The 23,191-nt window shown below is 40.1% G+C and overlaps 2 protein-coding genes across 8 annotated transcripts in view; both read right to left on the reverse strand.

Annotated features, from left to right (window-relative positions):
- LOC137622259 (peroxisomal membrane protein PEX13-like) overlaps positions 1-7,894 on the reverse strand; it is a 31,392-nt gene extending 23,498 nt beyond the window's left edge. For 2 of the 3 annotated variants that reach the window (XR_011040392.1, XM_068352781.1), the window contains exons 1-2: positions 7,455-7,894; positions 2,394-2,627 (exon numbers count right to left, since the gene is read on the reverse strand). Coding sequence is in view for 2 of the 3 variants with exons in the window: in XM_068352781.1 (XP_068208882.1) it covers positions 2,394-2,627; positions 7,455-7,582 (362 nt within the window). In the remaining variant the exon portion in view is untranslated. The remainder of the gene's footprint in view (positions 1-2,393; positions 2,628-7,454) is intronic. The other variant, XM_068352782.1, reaches the window with a different exon arrangement.
- A 6,289-nt stretch (positions 7,895-14,183) lies between these two features.
- The window catches only part of LOC137622262 (uncharacterized), a 30,606-nt gene continuing 21,598 nt past the window's right edge, over positions 14,184-23,191 (reverse strand). For all 5 annotated transcript variants that reach the window (XM_068352789.1, XM_068352785.1, XM_068352788.1 and 2 more), the window contains exons 2-3: positions 17,609-18,386; positions 14,184-15,431 (exon numbers count right to left, since the gene is read on the reverse strand). In XM_068352789.1, coding sequence (XP_068208890.1) covers positions 15,168-15,431; positions 17,609-18,112 — 768 coding nt within the window. In that variant the 5' untranslated portion in view covers positions 18,113-18,386 and the 3' untranslated portion in view covers positions 14,184-15,167. The remainder of the gene's footprint in view (positions 15,432-17,608; positions 18,387-23,191) is intronic.

Genomic DNA, 23,191 nt, shown 5'->3' on the forward strand with positions numbered 1-23,191 from the left:
ATGTGTTTGCGGGGAGGGGAATGGGGCAATGGTGACCTGTCACAATCTTTATTATGAAGTTTCTTATGTTTTGAAGCCTGTAGAACCTGCTCTGAGGTTTGGCGCAAGTGCGCAGAAGAGCACTTGCGCGCAGGAGGAGAGTGCTGGCATGCAGGAGAGCACTGGCGCGCAGGAGCAGGAGAACGGTTGCGAATTGGAGAGCGTGGACACGCAGGAGAATGGCACTGTGAGTGAGAGCGCTTTCGTGTTGGAGAGCGCAGCTGCGCAGGGGAGCGTTGAAGAGTTGGAGAGCGCTGTTGCACTGGTGAGCGAAGGTGCGCTAGCGAGCTAGCAAATGTTGGTCCTTAGACCAGCGAGAATGCGCTGGAGAGTGCCGGCGATCAGGAAATCGCTGGGGCATTGGAAGGCGCTGATGAGCAGGCAAGTGGTGATGCACCAAAGGGCGCTGAAGCACTGGCGACCGATGATGCTCTGGAAAGTGTTGAAGTGCTGGAGGGCGCTCATGTGATCCTGGTGAGCATTGGTGCACTGAAGGGTGCTGGAATGCTGGAGAGCATTGGAAAGCAGCAAAACTCTTAGGAGGTGTAGCACGAGCAGGCGGAAGATGGATAATAGACAGGAACGGTGAAGGCTGGTCAGCAGGAAGGTTGAACTGGAACAATTGTGCCTTGTGGAAGGGCAAACATCCACCAACGGGGATTGTGAATGATCCAAAGAAGAGTCCACGACCAAAGTCCAAGGACTAGCGGCAGCGTCGTCAGGAAAAAGCCAGGAACAGGCAAAGGTCGAGGGCCGGGAGACGACTGAAGTGGAGGCTCCTCTGCGGGAGATGACTGCGAGGATGAGGCGCCCTTTCACCGAAGGTGAAAAACCACCTCTAAGGCGAAGCGGAGGGCGAGCTCTGCGTCAGAGATGCTCTCTAGGGGCCGGGGGATCAGCAAGCTGACCTCTAGAAGCAGCAGCCCTCTGCAGAGGAGTCTCTATGAGTGAACTCCCCCAAGGAGGAGAAACAATCACTAGAGACAGAAGAAAGACTTAAGTTCCCCCTCAAAGGATGAACAGGAAGGGGGGGAACAGAGTCGGCAGCAACAGCTGGAGAGTTCGAAGGTGCAGGGGCATCGGCAGCAGCCACAGAAGACACCTCAGACACTACAATGACGACACATGACAGACAATCTAACTCCGAAGTCGACGACAGCTGCTCACTAGCACCAAGAACGATGGACCGCAGCAAGGAGTCCTTGGAGGGCGGACCCGGAAGCCCCAAGGACAATCATAACTGTAAAAATGTAGACAGAGACAAGGCCTCACCCGGGGGGAGAGGTGGGGTCGCTTTGCTAAAGGAAGCAACTCCATCTCTCGAAGACCGGGGTTGGCTGTAAATTAAAGGGCCTACGCGACGACTTGACGGTCTCCCGGAAGAGACCAAACGATCAGGAGCTTCAGAGGAAGGTTGGGAAGAGGAAGACGATGTCTTGGGTTTTTCCCGTATCGGAGAAACCTTCGAAGGAGAAATATCCCGCTTTGACTTCTTCCGCCATTGCCTAAATCTTTCCCACTGAGAAGCAGACCTCCTGACACTCACTACACCTGTTAACACTATCACACCGTTGACCTCTGCAGGCGGGACAAAGGGTGTGGCGATCAGTGTCCACGGCTGACATGAAGGTTCAGCAGGGCCAACCTTCAAGTCCAGGGCAAATACATATGGTCGCAAAAGTCAACACACACACATACGCACTAATAAAAGAGAACGCACAAACAAAAGCAATTAATGGCAGTCCAAAAATAGGCGAAGGATGAAGAACGGCAACAACCGTACACCATACGAGCCAAAAGCAAAGTGAGCTAAATCACCAGTGTGTGAGCGGGAATGGGTAGTTAACCCTCGTTAAAATTTTAATGGCTCGTCCTTTCAGCTTTGCTAAAAGTAATAACCCCTAATAAATAGCGTAGGTTTGTATTCCAGTTAAGGAACAAAGAAAGATTACAGTATAAAGAGAAAATGCACATAATGGCATGCAAATGATGCTTTGTATTCACTGGTATTTGAAAACTTTATCATGATCAATTAAAATTTCAATAACAGTACATTGTATTACATTATGCTAAACTTCAGTAGGAATTTTCAGGATTGTAGATTTTAAATATGAAATCGGTTTGTTTGGAATTCACTTAACTGTAACTATCACCGTAATACTTTGAAGATTTAGCAGTTAGACAGCCGAGAAAACCAATCATAATATCTTTTGTTAGAGACCACTGGAGAACATAAAAAAGATCCTGGGTTATGAAACATCTAAGCCATTAAATAAGCAATGCATATCTGTGGATTAGTCTGTCAATCAACCCAAAAACAACAGTAGCGATATTTATGGGGACATTGAACTTACCTATTTTCATCGGGTAAACCACCACCTATGGAACCATAGCGATTATATCCACCATATACAGGTCCTCCGTAGCTGTTATAAGGAGAGTAATTATTGTAGGGAGAGTAAGAGTTGTAATTGCTATAATACGGCCTTGTAACAGCAGTGGAGGATGAAGCTGGTCTTGGTGGTAAAGGTGGCCGAGCATCTGCAGGGGCTATTCCCCCTCCACCACCTGTGGTTTGAGGTGAAAACCTAAAAATAAAAGTTCGAGTGAGTTTCTTTTTCAAAACTTATGGAAAACAAAAACATTCATACATCATTATTTTTCATATGAAGATTTTCTAACCATTAGGCCTGGATTGTCTATAGCAATTCCTTTAAACTTTCACTCTTACTTATGTAATTACATCAGTGATACAGATACCTGAAGAGCATTATCAATTTTTTGTGGAGGGGTAATATCTAATACGCCGCCCCATCATAAAATTAAGCAAAGAAAGTTTTTCCCAAATGTCTGTTTATGCATTTCAAAAGGTTCACTTCTATCAGAAATGATATGCACACTACTGTGTATCAATCCTCAGTTCTAACAAGGTGGTCCACAGATCCCAGTCTCAGATTAAGCCACAAAGTAGTCTGCATGGCGTACTTCGCTACCTTCTTCGCTGCCAACCCCTTCAACAAGGGTAAAGCTGCACTGGGCTTAGGAGGTCGTTGGGTGCCATACACATGGTCAAGGACAGTGTCCTTGCCCTCCTGAGGGTACATCTCTGGGTCAGCTAACCCACTGATGGCCATCAAGTAGGCTAAAACCTGCCAGAAGGTGTATTCCCACTCCTCCCGCTCCACTTCAGAATTGGACTTCGGACTGGCGGCCCTGTGGAGGTAGTCATCTTCGAAGTCCAGTTCATCTTCCAACTCCGAGTTCTTACCCATAGAAGCCCAGGCCGGGTCGAGGTCGTCCCTGCTTACGGGGAGATCCCACGAGCTCTCTCTTACTGAAGAGCCATTCTCGCCTTGGCATTTTTGTCACTCTTTCACATCCTTAAACGCTTTCCGAGGCGGCAGGTATTCCTCTAGCAGTCAAGGTCTGGAAGGTTCATCTCGTCCCAAAGAGGTCTGACCTTCTCTTGCAGAAGGTGATGCCTCATTCTTCCGGAGGTCTAGAGATGGGTCGAAGTTCCGGGGGAATCGACTCTAAAGGAAATTATTATTATTATTATTACTATCCAAGCTACAACCCTAGTTGGAAAAGCAAGATGCTATAAGCCCAGGGGCTCCAACAGGGAAAAATAGCCCAGTGAGGAAAGGAAATAAGGAAATAAATAAATGAAGAGAACAAATTAACAATAAATCATTCTAAAATAAGTAACAACATCAAAACAGACATGTCATATATAAACTATTAACAACATCAAAAACAAATATGTCATAAATAAACTATAAAAAGACTCATGTCCGCCTGGTCAACAAAAAAGCATTTGCTCCAACTTTGAACTTTTGAAGTTCTACTGATTCAACCACCCGATTAGGAAGATCATTCCACAACTTGGTAACAGCTGGAATAAAACTTCTAGAGTACTGTGTAGTATTGAGCCTCGTGATGGAAAAGGCCTGGCAATTAGAATTAACTACCTGCCTAGTATTACGAACAGGATAGAATTGTCCAGGGAGATCTGAATGTAAAGGATGGTCAGAGTTATGAAAAATCTTATGCAACATGCATAATGAACTAATTGAACGACGGTGCCAGAGATTAATATCTAGATCAGGAATAAGAAATTTAATAGACCGTAAGTTTCTGTCCAACAAATTAAGATGAGAATCAGCAGCTGAACACCAGACAGGAGAACAATACTCAAAACAAGGTAGAATTAAAGAATTAAAACACTTCTTCAGAATAGATTGATCACCGAAAATCTTGAAAGACTTGAAAGACTTTCTCAATAAGCCTATTTTTTGTGCAATTGAAGAAGACACAGACCTTATATGTTTCTCAAAAGTAAATTTACTGTCGAGAATCACACCTAAAATTTTGAAAGAGTCATACATATTTAAAGAAACATTATCAATACTGAGATCCGGATGTTGAGGAGCCACCGTCCTTGACCTACTTACAATCATACTTTGAGTTTTGTTAGGATTCAACTTCATACCCCATAATTTGCACCATGCACTAATTCTAGCTAAATCTCTATTAAGGGATTCACCAACCCTAGATCTACATTCAGGGGATGGAAATGATGCAAAGAGAGTAGCATCATCTGCATATGCAACAAGCTTGTTTTCTAGGCCAAACCACATGTCATGTGTATATAGTATGAAAAGTAATGGGTCAAGAACACTACCCTGTGGAACACCGGATATCACATTCCTATAATCACTATGGTGCCCATCAACAACAACTCTGAGATCTATTACAGTACTTAAAAAATCAATAATAATGCTAAGAAACGACCCACCCACTCCCAACTGTTTCAGTTTGAAAACAAGGGCCTCATGATTAACACGGTCAAAGGCAGCACTAAAATCAAGGCCAATCATACGAACTTCCCGACCACAATCAAGGGAGTTCTGTACAGCATTAGAGATTGTAAGAAGGGCATCACATGCTCCAAGGCCTTTACGAAAACCAAATTGCAAACTAGGGAGTAGATGATTACCTTCAGCAAACCTATTAAGACGTTTTGCCAGAAGACGTTCAAAAACCTTAGATAATATGGGAGTTATGGAAATTGGGCGGTAATCAGTGGGACTTGAGCTACCACAAACACATTTACATAGAGGAGTAACATTACCAATTCTCCAACTAGTGCTAAAAGCTCCTCTTCTTGCTAACTTGCGCAAAATAACAGATAACTTTGGAGCTAAGAAATCTGCCGTCTTTATGAAAAACATGAAAAACAAAGGAAAAATACCATTTGGGTCTACACCTCCATAAGCATCAAGGTCCACCAACAGAGCTTCAATCTCACGAGATCGAAAAGCTAAACTAGTTAGTTTAGCCTCAGGAAAACAGGAATGAGGAAGTTCAAGTTTTTCATTACTCTGTTTACTGTCAAAAACATCACCCAAAAGGGTTGATGATGATGGGTGGAATGTTGCCATGAATGAGACACCCTCCCACTGGGTCCCCCATAATTGTCTTTATATAAGGTAGTCCAGAAACTCAAATGGGTGGTTTGCCACAATAATCAATGTCAGAAATAATTAAAACACAAAATAACGAGTAGGGAAAATTTATGGTTCGTGTATTTGGCTAGAAATTAGACTATCATATAATTACCATGCAAAATAAACAAGGTCATTACTGTAGCCTGGTTGGAAATATGTATGCTTCACGTAAGTGGGTGAAAATTAAAGTATCATAATTATCAATGATTCACTAAACATCCTTCTAATGGTTTTTGCTCCATTTGGATCGCTTCGCTCGCAAAAAAGAAAAACATCACTGCTCCCATACACAGAGAAGCAGTACATGGCGAGCTGCGCTTGCCTGCCCCGTAGGTTATTATTTCTTTTGCCATTATTTCGGGGATATTTTTTAAAGATTTCTAATTCTTTTTGCTCCACCATGCCTCGCTTCGTGACGCAAAAAAAGAAAACATCACTGCCTTCTATGTTCTGGCAAATAGTACATGTTAACCTGCAATCGCCAGCGCCGTGGGTCATTATTTCAGGTTTAATTTTTACTTTCACATGAGTACCAATAGCTATACACTAAAGGGAGAGTATTTTCATCATAATCAACTGCTGACATAGATGAAATTACACTAAATTACGGAATAGATTGTACTTCCCTAAGTTCCTTCTTCTAGACGTTTTTATGTGATGGTGGTGTAACTCAAACTGAAGGGGAGAGCGGAAAAAAAGGCTGTTGTAGAAACACATCTGGGAACTTGTACATAAATATTTGGAAGCTCGTAATTGGTTAAAAAAGGCAGGTAATGATGGTAATATTTCTGTAGAGTCCAACCCAATCATTACTGCTTGCCAGTACATAAGAGCTTGATGTTTTTCTTTTTTTCACGACCAAAGCTAGCACATAGCGCAGCAAAAGACCATTAGATTTCGGTAATAGAGACCATTAGATATCGGTAATATCTCGATGAGTCTTTAATGGTTTTTGCTCCACCATGGGCTCGCTTCGCTCGCAAAAAAAAAAGTTTTAACAAAATAAAATTTTAAAAAAAAAGTACTATGCTCTTATATACTGGCAAGTATATAAGACTCTACCAATATATTACCGGTAATGATTAAGTCATACAAAACAGAATAGCTTGCAAAAGCGAGTGCAAGCAACGCCGCATATGCACTAACTGGCTGTCAATCTCCCAAATGTAAACATTGGACTTGGACTTTGAGTGAGAGATAGACTTCACATTTAAATCAATCGATACGCAAGTTATTATTCTAACCAGCACTCATCCATTCCTGTCATATTATGGTAGAGTCCCACCCAGCATCATTACCGCTTGCCAGTACGCAGGAGCTTGAAGTTTTTCTTTTATCGCTAGTGAAGCGAGCGCATGGCAGAGCAAAAACCATTAAACTATTCCGAAATATTACCGAGATTGAAGTCTCTGTATGTCAGCGCCCAGTTCCTCCTTTGTGGATTAAAAATGGATGTCAACTAACCTCAACTTCCCCCCCCCACCCTAACCTACAAGCCGTGTCCTTACCTACTTACCTAACGGGGGGCTAACGCCCTCCTGCAACCCCCATTACACTGCCGTATTCCGTGTTAGTCGTAATTATACATGCAGGTGGGAGCCAACATACATACATCCCCGAGATCTATTGGTTCATGCTCCGCCGTGCGCTCACTTCGCTCACGAAGAGAAAAACATCAAGCTCCAATGTACTGGCAAGCGGGTCATGGACTCGACAGTAATATTGGTAATGGTACCTCCATTTCTTAAAGGGAATTTCAGTTATGCTAGTAATTAAAGTATCATATATTGGACTGTCTCCTACTTGTAGAACATCTTAATATCTCTGAATTGTGCACAGGTAAATTTACATCAGTTATTTGGCTGAGCTTTTAGCTTCTACCTAAGATAGATACATAGAACTTACCCCAAACCAGGATGAAAGGGAGATTGTCTCTGATTAAGGATAACGTTTGGTTCTCCTGTCGGGTAGACCCCAGGAGCCATGAAGCGGGAACCTGGGCCCCTTTCCCATGGTTTCGGCGGTGCAGCCATTGGTGTTTCTTGATAATGCAGGCTACAGCGAATACAGCCTGTAAAGACAGGCTCAATCCCTCAACATAAGCAGTTCGTGGTGGGGTTCTGAGCACATGCCAAACAGGATTTATGGTAGGTCGTGAAAATTAACTTTTCAGTTTTTCGTAGGATAACTACAAGACACTTTTATCCTTGGTGCTATTAGCGTTGCCCTTTGTTGGGTGAGACATCAATATCACAACAATTTCAGGTCGATTCTGGTTTCGTTAAATATGGAAGTTCACATACAAGAAGTACAACCTCACTAGACAAAGTCCAACAGCTGATTGCATGAAATTGATGAAAACAAGTGGCGCTGACTGCAGGGTTGCCAGATTATTTCCACGGGATTATCGTACATGAACCTTATAATTCTTGTTTTTTCAACCAAAATTATCGTACACATGAGTTATATGATTGACTTATTTCAAAATATTTTAGTATAGTTATTTAATTAAAAAAACACACATATATGTATAAACCTAAGGTATGTATCGTAATTCGTACTGGACCTAAAATAATTGTACATGTACGATAACTATCGTACGAATGGCACCCCTGGCTTAGGCTGAGCGCTGAGGCAGGGGAGTATACCGCTTAAAAAATGTTCTCTGGATTCAAACAAAATTTTAACAAACACCTAAAAACTTGTTTAATAATTTCCTTTGTTTGATTTTGATTATTTCACTTCACTTTTTCTTCATTTCCTTATGTATTTACATAAAAACCAATTTCACAGTCCGTAAGCTGACTGATAAGTGAAAACAAGTGGTGCTGAAACTAGGGGCTACTAAAGTAAAATAATATGCAACCTGGCGGACTTGATAAACCCCTAAAAACCTGTTTGAAACTTCCCCTAGTTTAATCTTATTGATCTCAATTGATTGTTTTTTTTCTATTTCCTTATAAACTGGAAATAAATTATTTTCACACATCAAGGCCCGCCTGAACAGACTCTGATAGAGGGCGAGAAATAAACCCCTAAAAGTATATCCCTTATGTCTAATCTATTAAGTTGACTTTTTCGAAGCGTACCTATCTACATATTCCTAACAAGCATGGATGCAAACTGGTCAGTTTTTTCAAAAATTATTTAACTTTCTCTTTTTGTTTCGTTCAAAATCTCTGAGACGAAGTACGTCCCAAGGTTTAGAGAATGGCCTGTAGGTGCCTGTCATCAGTTGCCAAGTTTATGATTTCACAATTTAATTAATTTCCAGTATTTAAGGGCATACAAACGTAATGTCTTTATACATAGGTATTACCAGTAAACTATGTGAGGTTTTTACGGCAAAGATAATCGTTTCAGATAATATTAGCTACCAAAATTATCAATAATTGGAAACTAGCAGTTGCATCTCTTTGTAGTTTGTCTTGTTATATAAATGATCAAGATGGTCTTATCTCTCACAAATAATGTCTTGTTTTTTAACACCCCCAACGACACCTGACTTCATTTGCACTATCGTCGTCCAATCATTTTGAAATAGAAGATAAAATATATATTCTTTTACAAGGAAATAACCTTAGAAGCAATATATTCTGTGAACTATGATTTTCTTGCATTATTCGATATCATCATCTACTACGCATATAGACAAATTCTTATTAGTTATGAGAAAAGTGGTGTCTAATCGTGGTAGATACTTAGTTATATTTCTCAAGCCCCTCATTGCCTCAATATCACAAAAGTGGATTCCCTCTGGATGTCAATGGCATTCCAGAATCATCCACTGTAGGGACCATGTTGCCCTTTAAGTGGTATGGTCATTCCAGCAATGGGCAATTTTTTGTAGATGTTGGCCACTAAGCCTTTCCCTTCCCTTGTTGTCACCGAGCACGACCAACGAAATAGAGAGAAATCAGACAGTTCACTGATAAGATCTATACTCTGCAGAGTACAATGGAATGGATTTAGTGTGATGAAACGAGTCCATTTGCGTATCCTCTCCCGAGAGAATAGATGAACCCAGGCCAGTCTCTTGATTGTCAAGGAGATTGGTGTTATCAAACACCAGCATCTTCTGGGGGACTATAAAGAACGTGGCCATAGAATATCACCTCTTGCTAAGAATCTGGAAGATTATAGGCCTACTCATTATTATTATTATTATTATTATTTGCTAAGCTACAACCCTAGCTGGAAAAGTAGGATGCTATAAGCCCAAGCTCGGCTCCAACAGAGAAAATACCCCAGCGAGGAAAGGAAATAAGAAAACAATACAAGAAGTTTAAGAATAATAATATTAAAATAAATCTTATATAAGCTAGAAAAACTTGAAAATATCAAGAGTATTAAAACTTCAAAATAACTAGAGGTAGAGAAACAAGATAGAACAGTGTGCCCGAGTGTACCCTCAAGCAAGAGATCTCTAACCCAAAACTAGAGAACAATGGTTTGATTTTGGAGTGTCCTTCTCCTAGAAGAGCTGCTTACCATGGCTAAAGAGACTCTTCTACCCTTACCAAGAGGAAAGTAGCCACCGAACAATTATAGTGCGGTAGTTAACCTCTTAAAGAGAAGAATTGTTTGGTAATTTCAGTGTTGTCAAATATATAAGGAAAGAGGAAAACGTGTTAAGAATAGACCAGACTATTCTGTGTGTAGGGAAAGATGAAATGAGCCGTAACCAGAGAGATGGATCCAATGTAGTACTGTCTGGCCAGTCAAAGGATCCAATAACTCTCTAACGGTATATCTCAACAAGTGGCTGGTGCCTTGGCCAACCTTCTACCTAGCATACATTTTCAAAGGAATAAGTAGGCCTAATAGTAAGAAAACACTAATTATATATCCATACATTTTATATATATATATATATATATATATATATATATATATATATATATATATATATATATATGTGTGTGTGTGTGTGTGTGTGTGTGTGGCTTTACAAATGCTTATTAATGGAGAACTATAGTATAAATTATACAATCAAATTAGATTGGAACAAGACAATCGTTTATCAATTCAGACGTAGAAACAGTACATCGTACTGTAGAATCTTTAAAATATTATCACCAATAAAATTAACTGTGTTTATATCAAAGATTGCTATTACAAACATTTTGGTTCATTTATATAATGCTATATATATATATATATATATATATATATATATATATATATATATATATATATATATATATATATATACATGTATATATATATATATATATATATATATATATATATATATATATATATATATATATATATATATACTGTATATGTATATATATATATATACTGTATATATATATATATATATATATATATATATATATATATATATATATATATATATACTGTATATATATATATATATATATATATATATACATATACAGTATATATATATATATATATATATATATATATATATATATATATATATATATATATATATATATATATATATATAGCCTACTCCCTTTCTGAGTGGGGAAACCTTAATGTGGTGAGAGGGTTTGTGTATTACCATGGTCATCAAAGCTGTAGGCCAATATTAGGTTGGTTTGCTGTGAGCAATAGGACTAAAGTCTCCACCTTCACCTATCTGCAGTGGCTGCTTGGTGATGAAAAGTGCCCCAACCCCAAACATGAATAAGGATATATCAGGGCTTTTCCTGTAGTGGACTATAAATGGCTGCATGTTGTTGTTTTACTGCACAGTAGGCTATATATTTTGTGTGCTAGTGCCCACCTACTGCCTTGATTGTATTGTATCGAAGTTCTCCCCTGTCTTTAAAACAGCTTTGTGAAATGAAATATGAGTTTGTGAAGAAGCACTAAGCATTACAACGTTAAGTGGCAGGTTGCCTTGTACTCCCTCTCCAATGCCATCTATCCTCTTCCCATCATCTAATCTTATGCCTTTCTCTCGATCCTCCCACTAACCATGCCAACACCACCTCCGTCTTCACACTCTTATCACCAGTAAACTTTGCTACGCCTATCATTCTCCTCATTTTCAAATCTTTCAGGCAGTGATATTCCCATTATCAACCTCAGCATTCTCATCTTTGTTCTCTTATGCTTTGCTTCCTTTTTTTCATCTTGAGCCCACATTTCCCATCCATATATTAACAGTAGATTGTGACTTTTAGCTTGATTGGCATTTTCTAATCATATACCACTCCTGGTACCTCTCTCTGCTTCCCCAAGGCTGACTTTATCCTGTTTATCCAGGTTGTGGTGGGCAATGTGGTAACGTCCCAGACTGGTGAACGCCAGACTGGGATTTGAGTCCCGGTCAAACTCATTAGTGCTTTTGGTAACTGCAACCTCGCCATCCTTGTGAGCTAATGATGGAGGGTTTGGGTTTGGATCTATCTGCCTAGTCATCAGCAGCCTTGCCTGGACCTCCTTGGTCCTAGCTTGGGTGCCGATCATGTGCATAGGGTTAGTCTCTAGGGCACTGTCTTACTTGCTATGGCAATGTCACTGTCCCTTACTTTTAAACTTTAACCTGCTGGAATGAACTTTTTACAAGTTATGCAGCTCTTCATAGTCTTCATTCTTACTCCCCTCTTGATATTTTAGTTGTGTGCAAGATGGTAGAATTACCACGGCAGTATTTGGAGGTGAAGACATATTTTTAAGGGCAACTTTGTACAAAGTTCACGTTTGTGTGTACTGTGTATGATTAATGCACTGCCTTCAACCCCTTTTCCTACAGTACCTAGTAATTGTGCAACCATTACCAACTTTCATCCTTCATGGGATTTATGAAATTTAGGCCATGTCCTAGTGCTGGCAACATTCAGCACTGAGGTGAGGGTTAAGAAGCTGAACAGAATTTCATGGATGAAAGGAAGTGGATACAAAAGTAAAGTAGAAAACACATAAGTGCTTGCAGCTAGGAGTTGAAGAATATTACAGATTCTCAAGTAGTACTGTCTACCTACAATGAAATAATATAAAGTAAAATTTGAGAAGTTCGACAGGAAGACGAAAAGAGGAAGCAAAGCTTGAGAGAACAGAGATGAGAATGCTAAGGTACATTATGGGAGTATTGTTGTTTGAAAGATTGGAAAATGATGAAGTAAGAAGAATCGCAGGTTATTGAAGATTACTGGGATGGCAAGAGTGTCACGACTGAGATGGTGTGGTCACTTGTTCAGGATGGATGGTGGAGGGGGAGTGAGGAGGGCTTGGGAGGAACATGTAAGGAGGGGGGGGGGGATCAAGAGGGAGGCAGAGAATTAAATGGCAAGATAAGGTGAAGGAGATGAAGAGAAGAGGTTTGTTGGAAGAGGATGCCTTTGGAGAAGGTGTATCAGGCAATCAGCACCTTAATGTAGGGATAAAGGTGGGGAAGAAGACAGGAAGATGGAAGAATGGAAGTGAGAAAGGATGTCTACTTGAAGCTAAAAAGTGAGTGCAGCATGGGGCTGTAAGGACTCCGCTAAGATCTTTAAGTTATACATACAGTTCACCAATTAAGGTGCACTGACAGCGCTGGTTCCAAATAAAGCTCAGTAATCTGGACAACATGGATTGAGGATGATGGGTGCTCCCCTAATTCAATCTAATGAATTTCATGGTGAACACTTAAAAGCTCCAGAACACTTTAAAGTCCTTGATCATAAAGTGACTCTAATATTGGCAAAGCTAATTTTGAAACAGATCCATAAATTTGATTTAAAAAATATACTAGTATAGACAGTATCTAACCTGAAACATAAAGATGAACTTATCAGCACACTATTTGGAAAGATTGTTTTTCAATAAATTTATGTAAACATTACTTTTACATTTTATATATATAATATGATTTTCCCAACTTGAAGAGACTGAAGGAAATTATGCTAATACCAATTGGGAGCCTTGAAAAACTTCAAGTATTACAAAAAGAACATTATACAATGCACACTGTGGGCAATGCCATGTACAACAGTTAAAGAAGGGAATATAATCGATTTGAAACTAATCTCAATAATTCTAACATTAGCATTGAACAAGTTTTGTGTGAGGGGTAAACACTTACAGTAATATGTACCTCACACATCACTTTCTTCTTTTAGATTATTGGTTTCTTTGTGTCTTTCAGGCTTGGTGTTCAACTTCTTCATTTTCAACCTGATCTAACTTTCAACACATTATAGAACAGGACTTTTTATTGACCACGAGTCTTGTTAAGATAATTCATGATAAACATAAAAATTTTACATCCCTTTCACCCTTTTACTCCCAGGCTCTTTGGAAATTTCCAACCCTTAACCCCCAGGGGGTTATTTTTTTCCCAGTACATTTTGCAGTACATTTTTTTTTAAATTGCTCTAACAGCCTTAATTTTTGTCATAGAGAGGTCAGGTTGGTCTCATTCTCTTGGAAAATGCCTGAATTTTCTAAAATAAATTATAAAAAATATGAAAAAAAAATTATTATAGCATTTTTTTGCAAGGACGTACCGGTACGTCCATGGGGGTAAAGGGATGGCTTTTGTGAAACGTACCAGTACGTCCTTTGGGGGTAAAAGGGTTAAACGGGTTTGCATCCAGTTACGATTACGTTAAGTTTCCGTCTACATTTAAACGAGTCCCCTCATATAAAGGCTAATAATTCCTAAAGAGCATTTAAAGATGCTATATTTAATAAAAATACAGGTACATAACGTGGAACCTAAACAAAAATAATATAACTATAAAAAACAATTAATACTTATCACTGCAATGCAAGGTGTTGAAACACCTTCAAAGCATAAGTGGAATTTTGTGCTTTCCGTTATACGTACTGTATTGCACTCACAGGAATGGTTTCTAAATGATTCACAGATTTACACTAAGACAAAGAATCTAACTAATACTATGGAATTCTATACAAAAATGTTTCACATTAACAGAATGTGGAATGACGACAGTACGAATCACATGATTAATCAAAACTTTTACGCTAAAATGCACCATACAGTAATTACGTACTGTACTTGGAAAAATACTGTCGATTAAGAGTTATTACTTGAGTTGCCCCCTTGCTCCAGCTTCTTCTTTTCCTCATTCAAAATAACTTCAGAAACTTCCTTAAGTTCCTTTGGGCTCATAACATAAAAGACAGTTTTAGGTTGATTTGTAAATGCTAACTTTGCACCTTTAGAAATTGTCTTATCACACGTAGCCTCAAGCCACGATGGCACTTTCCTAACACGTCTCTCCATAACGATAAACAAATTGTGCAGCTCAAAACCTAAACTACTTCTTTATTTCTAAGTTCAATACAATTGTAAGTACCACTTATAAGTTACCTTGTATTTTGCATGCACACTTTGGTTTTACATACAACCAACAGGGTTCAGGAGTTGAAATGTGGTAAACTCTAATTTGGAATACAGAAATATCTAAGAGATTTTATCCATCACTACAATACTTGAAATTCATCTCCTAAGAGCTCAAAATTCATCTAAAAACATACATCCTAATGACAACTCGTACACGAGGCCCGCCTCTTTGTCGAGGAGAAAACAATGGGGTACAGTACAGCATACTGTATATCAATGATAAACTATATATTGTACTGTTATCACATTATTTGGTACCACCGATCAATAAATCCTTTTTTCTATATATTTCCATATTCTAAACTAGTATCTGAAGACGAAGGGGAGAGTTGAGGGTACTGTTCAGGTACTGGGTGAAGATAGGGGTTCGGTCGTCGAACTGGAATACCATAATAATCGTCCGTATCCTCCGCTGATGTATCTCCTCCACCCCAGTCAATGCCGGTCACAGTACGTTCATTGACCAATTGTTTAAACTCTTGAATTGATTCATTTAAAGACCACAGCTGACAAAGGAGTGACATGTCAAGCTGACGCAACCCAACCTGGAACATTTCCACAAGAAAAAGATCAGTGAATGATATAGGGAAAACACGAAGTCATAAGTAAAAATACAATATAGAATAGCTAATCAGTTTTTCGTGAGTCATAAGCATAAATGTAGATGGAAACAATTTATTTCTAACATTTTGGATTGTTAAGTAATACTATACTAAATACTGGACAATGTTTCATCTATTCCATCGCACACCAAGGTTAATCCCAATTTCTGTCAATAATTGATTTCAGAATAAGACATAAAAAAATCAATCAATAAGACGTAAAAAAGACAATCTGTTACCAGAAAACTTCAAATCAATCAATAAGACATAAAAAAGACAATCTGTTACCAGAAAACTTAAAATCAATAAATAAGACATAAAAAAGACAATCTGTTACCAGAAAACTTCAAACCAATCAATAAGACATAAAAAAGACAATCTGTTATAAAATGCAAGGCATCGGAGTCTAAATCTGCATGACAACTCGTTAAGATTCCAAGTACAGTATCTTTAAGATAAATATACAGCACAAACTTCTAAACAGTTAGGTCAATTTCTAGGTGACAGACATAATGACATGCCAGTCCCCTCATCTACATGCTTGAGTTTTTTTTTAAGTTTTTAACCCTTTTACCCCCAAAGGATGTACTGGTACGTTTCACAAAAGCCATCCCTTTACCTCCATAGACGTACCGGTACGTCCTTGCAAAAAAATGCTATAAAATTTTTTTTTTTTTTTTCATATTTTTGATAAATTTTTGAGAAAATTCAGGCATTTTCCAAGAGAATGAGACCAAGCTGACCTCTCTATGACAAAAATTAAGGCTGTTAGAGCAATTTAAAAAAAATATACTGCAAAACGTGCTGAGAAAAAAATAACCCCTTGGGGGTTAAGGGTTGGAAATTTCCAAATAGCCTGGGGGTAAAAGGGTTAACAGCTATAAAATAACCAGCCCATAAAGCAGCAAATCTGAAATGCCCATAACATACCCAATGTAATAGTCTGGTGAGAAACAAAAGAGGTTCAAGAATCCTTTTGACAAAGCTCCAAACTTACATATGAAGATCTTATGACATTCTGAACTAGCTCGGACTTTGGATATGCATTTGATGGACTGAACTTATGTTCAGCTTCAAGATCATAAATTAAGACAATGATTGTAAAATATGACAAATTCGTAGATAATTTGTATTTTTCCTAACGATACAAACCTTAGCTATTTACAGTTATGGCCCGCCAGCCCTGTCCCCCAAGATAAGTCCTACCTCTAAGTAAAGTGGATCTTCACCGGTGTGTGTGAGGGGGGAGGGGTAGCTAGCTACCCCTCCCTACCCCCCGCTAACAAGCGGTGGGGTAGGAAACCCTTGTTAAAACTTTATGGCTCGTCATCGGCTGTCGCCAAAGTAATTACCCCATGTAAATAGCTAAGGTTTGTATTCAGTTACGGAACAAAGAAGTTGTTCTAGAAGATCCAAACTCTCAAGTGGTCTTACATATTTAATAACATTTTTTTTGTTTCAAACTACGTACTGTATACAGTAATCCATTACATATCCGTCCTTTTTTTTAGTGCAAGCCAGTACTGTGCTTTTCTGTACCTACGCCGACTAATTGTCGATTGACAGTCACTCTGTGTTTTGTTTGATACAACTGTACAACTTCGAGACCTTTGTTTTTAAAGTACACTTCAATAAATAGCTGCATTTTTTTATGTTAGCATTAACTTGGAGCGAGTTTGCATAAGCTAATATTGATAGGCTATGATTTTGTAGTAACCTAACCTACGCTAGCCCAGATAACTCGTCTGTATCTGCATTTTGGTCTTACCCTCCATTCCCTTGGATGTTTAAGTCTGGATAAAAAGGGCGTGCAGCACTTGAAATATTCCCTCTTTCCAAAAGTGAATGATTTAGAATTTTCAGTACTGTAGTTGAAACCTTCACATTATCTTCACTACACTCTTTCTAAGCCTGACAGAATAATTGTAAAAGTATTTCTGGTATAGGAGGCCAAAAAATAATCTTAATAAAATACTTCCAAAAGTACAAATGAACTACTATAGTCGTAATTTAAAAAGGCAAACTATTCATCGGGCTATTTTGTCTGAAAAAGTGATCAAGAAACCACTGAGTTTACACTTCAAGATTCAAAATTAATTTACAAATTGTTGCAAACTTACCATTTCTTTTCTCAACACAGCCAGTTGGGTATCAAGAGTCGAAGCTCTACGGTGCTTGGGTGGAGCATGTGCTGGGCTTAGCCTTGGATTAACACCAGTAATAGATCCAGGCACAGGTGGGCTGCCTCTTGGACTGTGAGTCTTGTTGCCAGAAGTACACGCTGTCTGGTTCCTTGGAGAAGAAGAATGGCTGCGAGGCGAGGATCTGGGAGAAAACCCTTGTGCCGTCCCATTTGCATAGTACGGTTCAAAGGCACTGGCTCCATAACCAACACCAGAGTACTGAGACCGAGCCGATTCCGGTCTGGAATCCATGCGTGACTCAGTCCGCGAATCCGCCCTGGCAGGAGGACTGTAACGGTCAGAATTGTTCCTCACCGGAGGACTGTAGTGATCTCTTCCACCAGGTTCGTTTCCGCCTCCGCCGCCTTCTCGACGTCCAGCAAAATTGATCAGACCGCTGAGACTTTTTGGTAATGGTGGCAGACCTTGAATACTTGACATTTTTCTCTAAGTGACAGATGAAAACTTTTCCTCTTTTCTGGTTTCAAATTCTTGATAAGTGAGGAAGGTGTCTTATGACAAAGTAAAAGGCTATACTTTCAACTCCTGAACCCTGATCATAGAGTAAATCAGAGGATTGCCATGGTTAGAAGGAGAGTACCATAAAGGCTAAACATGCTAAATGCAAGCTACCAGACATTTCCCCTGTCTGATATAGTTATATATTTGTATCGAGAGGAAATAACTCAGCAATCAAGGCAAGGATCATCCATACCTGAAAAGAGACAACGAAACCTTTTTAACTTACGTATTTGAGTCAAAATAGCTTGTACTTGATTTCCATTCTTATAAACAAACAATTAAGGATTTAATTAAGCCTTTTGCTTACTATCACAGGGAAAAAAGACCATATACAATTGATATCTACAATGTCCATGATATAAAATAAGGTTAAACTAATGGGGTAGACACAAAGTGAGGACTTAAAGGAAGAAAAAATGTTTTTCAATATCACAAACATGAGTCCTTTATTTAGGGAGCCGGAGACAGTCGTTAAAACTTGGATGATGACAGGTTATCCAGCTGGGGAGGGTGGGAGGCAAGTAATCTCGCCACCTTTTCCAGCCAGAGAGCTTCATCTCTAACCTCTTGGCCCAGGACTGAGAGGGGTGGTTGAGGAAGGAAGTTGGGAGTAAAGGACTTAGGTTTGTATGGCTAAGCAAAATACAAATTACTTTAAAAATCTGTAATTTGTTCCTATGCAGCATATAAACCTTCGTCCTATAATCAGGCAGACTCACTGCTTGGAGGGTTGGAAGTCCTTTCAAATCTAACTGGATGGTTCAATTCCTTCCCAGGGAGTGAGCACCGCTTGATCTGTAAAGAAGCAACCTCCTACCTGAGAGAACCTGGCATGTACAAGAAAGCACAAGAGATATCCTTCTCCCAAAGGAGATGTCATTTTGGAAACACATACCTGTATGATGATAAATGGATGAATATAAAATCCACCATATGGAAGAGATACTTCTTTAACCATAAAGAACGGAGCTCTGAAGTGTACCTTACCAGCATCAAGTCCAATCCAGCACAGATCGATTTGACCGCTTAGTCCCCGAGAGGGGGGGACATGAGAGTGAAGTTGAAGAGCCAGTCATTTAACCATTCATTTCAAGCTCATATCTACATATTACCATAGACGAGATGCATCCTTCTCCCATGTGGGAGTTGGCCTGGTTAAACAACTACTTGAGTAGCCACCAGAGGGCCATGCAAAAAAGTGTCACAGAACTTGTGGGTATACTGCTGTAGGTAAAAGGCAGTGAAGGTGGTCTGTCATTACCAGAATCCAACCTTCAACACTTCCTAATGACAGGTTTCTCCTGAAAGCTAGAAAGCTAAAATGAGTTTTGGTCATAGCTGGTATATACATTGATCCTCTCGTCCGTCGAGGCGTACGCTTTACAGATCATCTCACGAAGCCAGAAAGAGACCGTGTTCCATGACAACTCTTTCTTGGTCCAGCCATTATTAATATAATGTTTCTGACACTCAGGCTTGAGGTGTCGGGTCCTTTTCAGATAGCAACACAGAGCCTTCATGGGACACAAAAGCATCTCCACTCGATCACCACCCAACGCCTCCCAAAGAGAGTGGATGGAGAAGGGCTTGAACCTGGGATCATTTGGATTTTGGCCACAAACTCAAAACACAAAACTTGAGTCAGATCCATGTTTGACTACGTCTTCAAAGGCTCGTACCGAGGACAAGTATTAAGGGCATTGAGGACAAGAGTCATGTCCTACTATGGGGGACTAAGGAGGTTAGCAAGACTATTCAAAGCTCGTCACGAGCATAGAAACCTCCCATAATGTGGATGGGCCCATAAACTTAAATCGATAGATCAATTAAGAGGTGTTTTTCTTGGCAAAGGAAGACTAAGAAATCAGCGATCTACACTAGAGTTGCTCCAACCAAAGAAATATACCTTCTACGACACCAATTGCATAAGATGACCCACTTTCCTTTGTAGACAGCAGCAGAGGACCAACGCAGATATTCAAACATCTCCTATGCAGTGCCTCGCGAAAAGCCTTTCGCTCAGAGATGCTGAATATCTTCCACTAGTGAAGTTCCAATGACTTCACAGACTGGCATTATCTCTGAAGGTGGGGCTGAAAGAGAAGTCTGGCCCACTGGGGTAGTTCTCTTGGGATTTCAAACAGAAGAGCTAGCAGATCATGGGGCCATCTAGGACCCAACAGGGTCATCCTAAGTCCTGACATAATCAACACCCTATTGATTAACGGCCTAATTGGGTTGACCGAAAGAGGAAGTTTACACATCCAGGTGATTCCACAGGTGTTGGAAGGAGTCTTCCAACACCACCACCCATGGTTCCAGAAAGAGGAGCTTCTTTTTCTGCCAGGAGACGAACAGATCAGCACTCAGAGAGCAAGGTGCTTTCTGTTACAACCTGTCCCTGGCGACTGAGTGTGTGTCTGCTAATACATTCCTCTTGCTCAGAATGTATCTTGTTAACAACTTTACGGTATGAAATGCCACCCAGATGTGCATCCACTTTGTCAGCTCGCAAAGAGAGACCGAGACTGTGACCCTTTGCTCGTTGACATAAGTCACTACAGTAGTGTTGTCACTCATCAACACAACCAAATGTCACCTCAAATGTTCTTGGAATGCTATCAAGGCTAGGAAGGCTACTTGAACTTCAAGGACGTTGATGTGCAGATGACTTTCTTCTCTGGTCCAAAGACCCAAAATAACCAGGTATTCCAAGTGTGGTCCCCTCCCCTCCTTTGACGCACCTGTGAATAGTTGCATGTCCAAAAGCGGAAACGCAAGTGGGACTCCCCTGGTGAAGGTTCCCCCATCAAGCCACCAGGATTGAATGGGGGATCCTTGTTGTCTGACCAATAATCTTTCAGACACCACTGAAGGGATCTCTGGTGGAGGCGCCTGTGTGGAATTGTTTTTCAAATAGGAAAGTAGGAAAGATGACCGAGAAGCCTCTGCCAGCAGCGAACAGACACTTCTGTCTTGAACAGGAACTGTCACACAACCTCACTGAGCCAGCTGATGTCATCGTTTGTGGTAACAGCTTTCAATTCTGCCGTGTCTATTAGCATGCCCAGGTATTTTAACCTCTGCTTGGGTATGACATTCGACTTTTCCCAGTTTACCACAATCCCCAGATCACGATAAAATGCAACAATCTGAAACAATCTGATCTCGATTTTGTAACAACTGACCCTCCGAGGAGGCCAAGATCAACCAAACATCAAGATACTGTACTGTACTTCAACAGACGTATCCCTCGCGAATGGGCCTCAGCGGCTACCAAGATGAACGCCCAAGTGAACACCTGAGGAGCAGCACATAGTTTGAAGCACAGAGCCTTGCATTGGTACACCATACCATAGAGGGAGAAGCGTAGGTCCTTCAGGTCTAACAGAACTTGTTTGGAGGAAAGAGGTCTATGTATGGTCTCTAGCCTAAAGTTTCCTTCTCCACCAGGAAGAGCCGACTGTAAAAGCCCACAAACCCGTCTCGAACGACTTTGAACTCGTTCTTCTTCAACATCCCTTTTGGACTTTTGGTTATGTTGGATTGATCAACAGGGAACTTGATCAGGACTTGAGATGGGTGGCAAGAGATCCTGAAAGAGTAGCAAGTAACAGTCCCTCATTCTTCTGTCCCGCGTCTCAGGGACCAAGCGGTCGAAACATTATAAGCTTGATCAGACCTGATGTTGGTAAGTTACACTTCAGAGCTCCATTCTTTAGGTCTAAAGAAGTATCTCTGCATCCCCCTTTAATGAGCAAGAGGATGGTGGATCTTATATCAACACATTAATGTAATCATCATATTAGATATATGTTTCCAACAGCCTCAACTACTGCAACCCCAAAGTAGAAAGCCAGTCATTCTGGACAGTATCTACCTTTCATTCTAGGCTTATGCAGATACCACAATCTTGACGAGATGCACCTTCTTCCCGTGAGGGAGCTAGAAAAACGACACATGTTGAGAAGCACTAAAGGTAAAGTAGGTAGTGGGAGATAAAAGGCTGTTTGGCATTTCCATACTCCTATCTTCCATAACTGAGCCACTGACAGTTCATCCGGAAAGCTAGGATGGTGCAGATACACCTGACTTCATTAACCCTCGCTCATGATGGAACTTTTTCAAGGCCCTCATTGGCTGAAGTTTAGGCACATTTGATGGTTTCACAACACAGGAACACATAGTGTTCTTGGATATCTTTTTCTTGATCATGATAGTTTCAGTAGTCTCTGGTACTCAGGCCTGAAGTGCTGAGCCCTTACAGGACAGCAAAGGCAGTCATCCTGAATACTTCAGGATGCTCCCTGAAGGGAAGAAATAGAGGAACCTCAGGATGCTCCCTGAAGAGAAGAAATAGAGGAACTTCAGGATGCTCCCTGAAGAGAAGAAATAGAGGAACTTCAGGATGCTCCCTGAAGAGAAGAAATAGAAGAACCTCAGGATGCTCCCTGAAGAGAAGAAATAGAGGAACTTCAGGATGCTCACTGAAGAGAAGAAATATGTTATTTTTATTAGTAAAATAAATTTTTGAATATACTTACCCGATAATCATGTAGCTGTCAACTCCGTTGCCCGACAGAATTCTATGGAGGGATACGCCAGCTATCACAATACTAGAAGGGGGTGTATTTACCAGCGCCACCTGTGGCCAGGTACTCAAGTACTTCTTGTTGACACCTCCTCAATTATTCCTCGGTCCACTGGTTCTCTATGGGGAGGAAGGGAGGGTCGATTAAATCATGATTATCGGGTAAGTATATTCAAAAATTTATTTTACTAATAAAAATAACATTTTTCAATATTAAACTTACCCGATAATCATGTAGCTGATTCACACCCAGGGGGGTGGGTGAAAAACCAGTGTACAAGACTAAAGGATAGCTAAGTATCCCGTATTTCATATAATCAGTTATCCACAATAACAATGAAATAATAAGTACCTGGTAAGGAAGTCGACTTGAACCGTTACTCTGCCTTTAATAAGATCGTCTTCCT

The sequence above is a fragment of the Palaemon carinicauda genome, chromosome 29 (assembly GCF_036898095.1).
Source record: "Palaemon carinicauda isolate YSFRI2023 chromosome 29, ASM3689809v2, whole genome shotgun sequence".
NCBI classification, from domain to species: domain Eukaryota; kingdom Metazoa; phylum Arthropoda; class Malacostraca; order Decapoda; family Palaemonidae; genus Palaemon; species Palaemon carinicauda.